The sequence below is a fragment of the Monomorium pharaonis genome, chromosome 1, assembly GCF_013373865.1.
Source record: "Monomorium pharaonis isolate MP-MQ-018 chromosome 1, ASM1337386v2, whole genome shotgun sequence".
Classification (NCBI taxonomy): Eukaryota; Metazoa; Arthropoda; class Insecta; order Hymenoptera; family Formicidae; genus Monomorium; species Monomorium pharaonis.
In genome coordinates, this window is record NC_050467.1 from 27,475,108 (window position 1) to 27,482,634 (window position 7,527).

At 44.1% G+C, this 7,527-nt stretch overlaps 1 protein-coding gene across 1 annotated transcript; it reads left to right on the plus strand.

Moving 5' to 3' along the window:
* The first annotated feature begins 1,363 nt into the window (after positions 1-1,363).
* LOC118646636 (DDRGK domain-containing protein 1-like) lies at positions 1,364-2,938 on the plus strand. The gene is made up of 4 exons (XM_036289978.1): positions 1,364-1,387; positions 2,366-2,432; positions 2,515-2,618; positions 2,678-2,938. The coding sequence occupies exons 1-4, from the start codon at positions 1,364-1,366 to the stop codon at positions 2,936-2,938; spliced, it is 456 nt and encodes a 151-aa protein (XP_036145871.1).
* Positions 2,939-7,527: the final 4,589 nt, after the last annotated feature.

Sequence of the window (7,527 nt, forward strand, 5' to 3'; positions counted from 1 at the left end):
ATACTCACAAAAGCTGAAAATAAAGTTTCAAACAATTAAAAACATTTAACGATTTGCGGGAAGATTATCAAAGCTGGAAATAAAGTTTCAATTAATTAATAATATTTAACAACTTGCGAGAACATTACCAAAGCTGGAAATAAAGTTTCAAGCAATTAATAATATTCTACGACATGCAGGAACATTACCAAAACTGGAAATAAAGTTTCAAACTATTGATAATATTTAACGACTTGCGATAACACTTACCAAAACTGGAAATCAAGTTTCAAACTATTAATAATATTCTACGACATGCAGGAACATTAACAAAGCTGGAAATAAAGTTTCAAACTATTAATAATATTTAACGACTTGCGATAACACTTACCAAAACTGGAAATAAAGTTTCAAACTATTAATAATATTCTACGACATGCAGGAACATTAACAAAGCTGGAAATAAAGTTTCAAACGATTAATAATATTTAACGACTTGCGATAACACTTACCAAAGCTGGAAATAAAGTTTCAAACTATTAATAATATTTAACGACTTGCGGGAACATTACCAAAGCTGGAAATAAAGTTTCAAGCAATTAATAATATTCTACGACATGCAGGAACATTACCAATGCTGGAAATAAAGTTTCAAAAAATTAATAACATTTCACGACATGCGAGAACACTTACCAAAACTAGAAATAATGTTTAAAGCAATTAATAATATTTTATGACATGCGAAGATACTCAACAAAGCTAGAAATAGAGATGGAAAAAATTTACAATGTACGACATGCGAAATAAAAAATTGTTTAGTTTAAAAATTTGTACCGTCCAAACGGTTTGAAATACGAGGTTGATTATAAGGACCAAAGTTGCTTCTCTTGTTGAGTTCTATAAGGGAAAAAGGCGAAAATTCAAAAATTATTCAATTTTAAAATCTTTAAAACTTCAACGAATTAGAACGGCCAAACGGTAAGAGATACGAGGTTCCTCGAGAGAACCAAAGTTGCTCCTCTCGTCGAGTTCTATAAGGGTGCAGTGTCAAATCCCGGTGAAAGTAAAAAAAATTATTTTTTACAAACAAAAAGTAAGAGATAGAGGGTCGGTCAAGAGGACTAAAGTTGCTCCTCTCGTCGAGTTCTATAAGGACGCAGTGTCAAATCTCGGTGAAAGTAAAAAAAATTATTTTTTACAACCAAAAAGTAAGAGATAGAGGGTCGGTCAAGAGGACCAAAGTTGCTCCTCTCGTCGAGTTCTATAAGGATGCAATGTCAAATCCCGGTGAAAGAAAAAAAAATTATTTTTTACAACCAAAAAGTAAGAGATAGAGGGTTGGTCAAGAGGACCAAAGTTGCTCCTCTCGTCGAGTTCTATAAGGATGCAGTGTCAAATCCCAGTGAAAGTAAAAAGAATTATTTTTTACAACCAAAAAGTAAGAGTTAGAGGGTTGGTCAAGAGGACTAAAGTTGCTCGGCTTGTCGAGTTCTATAAGGAAAAAATTCGAAAATTTAAAAATTGTTTAATTTTAAAATTCCTAAAACTTTAACGATTTATAACGGCCAAACGGTAAGAGATACGAGGTTCCTCAAGAGGAACAAAGTTGCTCCTCTCGTTGAGTTGTACCAAGATCGACACCTAGACTCCGGAACTTACGAAGCGCAGACCTGGTGCAGCGCGAAAACTTACCAGGAACGTTGTCTACGGGAACGCCAACACCGGGGATGAATAGAGCTCGTCGAGTAACTAGAGGATAGACACCTAGACTCGACGACCTATGGAGCGCTGACCTGGTAACGTTAAAAAACCCATCAAGGACGTCTTCTACGGGGACAACGACACCGGGAGGTGATAGCCCTCGTCGAGTACGTCGAAAAAGGGTCTCTCCCCGAAATTCGTGTACCCAAGCCTTCGTGGTCGAACGAGAGCCCCACTGGTCACTCCGTTGAGCGCTCACGTACACGGAGGTAAGGCTCTGCGCTCCCGAGTGGTACCTCGAAACCGACCTTCAAAGTCCCGTAACTCGCGAACGGTTAGAGATACGAGGTTCGAGCAAAGGATCTTTTTTGTAGATCTCGACGAGATCTTTCGAACGGGACCACGAGCGAACTCGTATCTCCATCCGTTTGAAAGTTACGGTATTTTGAAGTAAAAATTTTTATTTTTTTGCGGTACCTCGCGAACGATTGGTGCTACGAGGTTTCCGCGAGGTTCCTTTCGTAGTTCTCGACGAGATCTTTCGAACGGGACCACGAGCGAACTCGTATCTCTAACCGTTTGCGAGTTACAGTATTTTTTATGTAAAAATTTTTACTTTTTTGTATTAAGAGATATATTGCCAACCGACTGTAATTATTTATCAATAAAAACTGACGTGTTACAGCAACAGCGACAACAGCGACAACAGCGACAACAGCGCAGCAGCAACAGCAGCAGCAACAAAACCAATTGTAAGTATTATTCGTAAGTTTAATGTTTCGTGTGTATAATGTAACATTCTTGGGTTGTTTCAAATGACAATTCATCCCTCAGGTCGGCCGGCCAAAAAAATTTTGGCCTACTGGATGCTCGACGAAGACGAGCATCCAGACGCTGACATAAATAATTCAGAAGTGGATGATAATGGTACGTGTCGTGTGTGTACGTGTGTTTTTTGGCTTATTTTTTTATAACAAAATTTTTTTTTTCTTGTTAGATACAAGTCCAGATGAGTCCGACTTGTCGAAAAAATACTTACCTTTTTGTGGAATCTCTTCCAAGCTATGCGCGCCGCGAAGTCCTGCGGGACCTCGCGGACGAGCGTAGAACGCAAGCGAGGACGGAACGAGCAGAACAGGAGCGAAGAGAGGAGAGAGAAAGAGAGCTGGAGGAAGAAAGATTAATAGATGCGGAAGAAGGGGTGGAGGAGGAAGAGGAAGAGGAAGAGGAAAGAGCGGCCGAGGAAGCAACAGCTTAAAATTATAATATATATATAATATAATATTATAAATAAAAAATGAAATAAAAAAATATTTCCCCTTCGATGGCGTGCCACCTTGACGTGGTGAAGGGGCTCACTGTGTCGCTAGAGACACGGTGCTAAGAGCACGCTCTGGTAATATCGTAAAACAGATAAAAGAGAGGAAGATGTATTTTTTTTAATACTCGAAAACGTTGACGCATCTTTTGATATCTAGAAACTGCGACGGACCGAGCCACGCGTGTGGAATAACTTCCGAACCTTTACCCAGCGACAAACAATAATCCACGACACGCGGGAATACTCACCGAAGCTAAAGATAAAGTTAGGAGCGAACAACAATATACCGCGACACGCGGGATACACGCAAAAGCAGGAAATAGAGATAAAAGTACTTTACAATAATCCTGAATATGCAAGATACCAAAGCTAGAAGTAAAAGTATAAAAGCAAGTAACGATATACTACGACATGCGGGATAATCACCAAAGCTGAAAATAATGTTTGAAGCAAATAATAACATTTAACGACATGCAAAGACACTTACCAAAGCTGGAAATAATGTTTAAAGCAATTAATAATATTTTACGACATGCGGGGACATTTCCAAAGCTGGAAATAAAGTTTAAAGCAATTAATAATATTTTACGACATGCGGGGACATTACCAAAGCTGGAAATAATGTTTAAAACAATTAATAGTATTTAACGACATGGGGGATAATCGTCAAAGCTGGAAATAATGTTTGAAGCAATTAATAACATTTCACGACATGCGGGATACTCATCAAAGCTGGAAATAGAGATGAAAAAAGTTTACAATGTACACGTATACAGAGTCAATAATCCGAGTAGCTTTAAACAAATTTTACAATCAACGCCTCGAGTTACTATTCTTCTTGTGGTATAACGCGCGCGCGACAGCTTTTCGTGCCTGTACAAACTGTTCGATTGTATAAAAATCTAGCTGTAATCGTCGCATTTTTAAACTTTTAAAAAAATAGCGTCCGTCCGTCCGTCCGTCCGACCACTCGGTGGTCCACACGTATGTCTATCGTCGCGTCCAAGGGGGGCAGGGATCAGGACCCCACGGCTCGTCACTTCCGTGGTATTTTGCGACTCCAAACCCTCCCTGCCCTGTCTGTGATCCGTCGATCACTATCTGTCGTACTCTCCTCTCGCTCTTTCCACGGCGTGCGAACGTGTATCTCTCAACGGCATCTGCGACAAGCGTTACGTTTTTACGTTTTAAAGCGTGGAGGGGAATGAATGATAGTAGTGGGATAGATCGTGAGACGACGATACTTACCGCCGTTTCTTGAGCGGAGGCTCCTCTTTTTCCTCTTCCTCTTCCTCTTCCTTCTCCTCCTCCTCCTCCTCCTCCTCGGTATCGTCGTCGGCTCGGCGTCGTACTCGGATAACGACGAGGTGTTGTCGTTGTCATCGTTGTTACCGCCGTCGCCGCCGCCGTCGCCGCTTATCGGCTGCTGCTGCTGCTCATCTCCGGAACTTGCGAACGTCTCGTCGTCCACCGACAATGTCGATGGAAGACTCTCGGGAGTAGGTGGACGTTGACGCATATTGTCTTTTACGAGCTGCAACAGACCAAGCCACACGCGTGTAGAGCGACTTTCGAACCCTTTACCCACGAGGGGATAATGTTGGTTGTATAAAAATTCCTTATATACGGACCGATATCTTTGCGAGCATCTGCGAGAAAGGTGCCCTGGTCGTCGAGAAACGCCGCCTAGCGGAAACGTGGGTAATTAAACTTGGACGCGTCTTTCGCGTTTCGATCGAACCGACGTTATCCTGAGAAACTTGGAAATCCTTGTTACCGACCGGTTGACGAGGCAGATTTGCTTTGTTACTAGGCGTCGGTAAAGTAGTCGCTTTGACTTAGCGACCTTCGGCGAATCCTCAATTTCCTGCGCGCCAAGCGTCGGTAACTTTACGCTTTTGTATCTTATATAAATTTCTTCGTATTTTAGTACCGTGTCACAAATCTTGTTACAAAAGTTAGACATTGAGAATCACACCGCGAACGAATATTATTATTAATAACTGCACTTCTTTTTTAAATTCTAATCTTGTTTTTTTTTTCCGGGTTTCGCCACCCCCCGACCCCCCCTAGCGGGGGCTTCGCCCCCTGCACCCCTACCCGGGGGCTTCGCCCCCGGGACCCCTGACCAGGGGGCTGCGCCCCCTGGAGCCCCCTATTAACCTTCTTGACCAGAGCACGCTTGAAAGTTGAATTTGCCGCGCGCGCGAAGCGCGCGCGTCAGACTACAGTTGCGTCCATAATCCATCTACTCCGTACGTCTTTACTAATTTTATTTGCATTCTATCTATACAAAATTAGGCAAGAGAATCAAAGTATGTCCTCTCGTCGAGTTGTATAAGAACAAAGTGATCCAGGTAAAATAAATGCAAGAAACATAATTTTGAAGTTTGAAAATTGGCGCCGCCCAAACGGTAAGAGATACGAGTTTTTCGAGAGGACCAAAGTTGCTCCTCTCGTCGAGTTGTACCAAGTTTGACACCTAGACTCCGGAACCTACGAAGCGCAGACCTGGTGCAGCGCGAAAACTTACCAGGAACGTCGTCTACGGGAATGCCGATACCGGGGATGGATAGAGCTCGTCGAGTAACTAAAGGATCGACACCTAGACTCGACGACCTACGGAGCGCTGACCTGGTGCAGCGCGAAAACTTACCAGAAACGTCGTCTACGGGAATGCCAATACCGGGGATGGATAGAGCTCGTCGAGTAACTAAAGGATCGACACCTAGACTCGACGACCTACGGAGCGCAGACCTGGTGCAGCGCGAAAACTTACCAGGAGCGTCGTCTACGGGAATGCCGATACCGGGAATGGATAGAGCTCGTCGAGTAACTAAAGGATCGACACCTAGACTCGACGACCTATGGAGCGCTGACCTGGTAACGTTAAAAAACCCACCAAGGACATCTTCTACGGGGACAACGACACCGGGAGGTGATAGCCCTCGTCAAGTACGTCGAAAAAGGGTCTCTCTCCGAAATTCGTGTACCCAAGCCTTCGTGGTCGAACGAGAGCTCCGCTGGTCACTCTAATGAGCGCTCGCTTATACGGAGGTAAGGCTCCGCGCTCCCGAGAGGTACCCCGAAATCGACTTTCAAAATCCCGTAACTCGCGAACGGTTAGAGATACGAGATTCGAGCAAAGGACCTTTTTTGTAGATCTCGACGAGATCTTTCGAACGGGACTACGAGCGAGCTCGTATCTTTAACCGTTTAAAAGTTACGGTATTTTGAAATAAAAATTTTTATTTTTTTACCGTACCTCGCCAACTATTGGAGCTACGAGGTTCGCGCAAGGTCCCTCTCGTAGATCTCGACGAGATCTTTCGAACGGGACCACGAGCGAGTTCGTATCTCCAACCGTTTGAAAGTTACGGTATTTTGAAGTAAAAATTTTCATTTTTTTACCGTACCTCGCGAACGATTGGAGCTACGAGGTTCGCGCGAGGTCCCTCTCGTAGATCTCAACGAGATCTTTCGAACGGGACCTGGAGCGAACTCGTATCTCCAACCGTTCCGAAGTTAGCCGTTTTGAAAATTTATTTATATATATTTTTTATTTGTAAACTTACAGCTTCGTTGTACGGATTATCAGAGTTGATTATCAGTTGCAGTTTAGCAGTGAGACGTTAATAGTTTAAAGTTTGGTAAGTTACCCGTGAATGATTTCTTAGTCCCGCGTAACTCGTCAACGGTCGAAGCGAAGTTCGCCCCAAGGATCCTTTTTGTAGATTTCGTCGAAATTTATTAAAAGGAACCACGAGCGACCTCGTATCTTGCGTACCGTTACGAACGCGCACCAACCATCTCACGACAACTTTCGTTTCAGATTTTCGCCATGTACCGAGTAAGACGACGCCGCAGCGTGAGTCCACCGGACACACGGCCGCCATTAATTCTAATTGAGGAAGCACTGGTACACTCACCCCCTGCTGCTGGCCCTACGGAGGAAGATCCGCGACCGCGTCCACGTCCCGTCGACATCCCTGACGCGGACGACATCGTCTTGGCGTCGATGCAGCCGCCGCCGCCGCCGCCACCACCGCGCAGAAGAGCGGATAAGAAAATATCATTTGTACAAAGTACAAATGAATTGACAACGAAACAACCAACGACGCAACGTCAAACGCCCAGTATAATCGATTCGGTCATGGTACCGTATCACCATAGACTATTGAAATTGTATACTGGGCAAGACTGTATTTTTGTAAAAAAACCACTTTTTCCACCGCTACTGCCGACACGCTCGGCTGTTAATAATACCGTCTCGGAGGAGCAAACCGAGGAACGAGCTCGTTCCACGAGCTTCCTATCCTTATCCCCCTCGCCACCGTCCCTACCGTCGCCATCGCCGTCCTCGCCAAGCGTTATCCAAGAGGAAAACGAAAACGTAATAGAGGAGGAGGAGGAGGAGGAGGAGGAAGAGGAAGACGGCAGCGCCGAGGACGAATCCGACTCGGAGTATATTCTCGAAAGACTAAATCCTAGACCGGTGCGTCTAGACTACGAATCGGGAACGGACG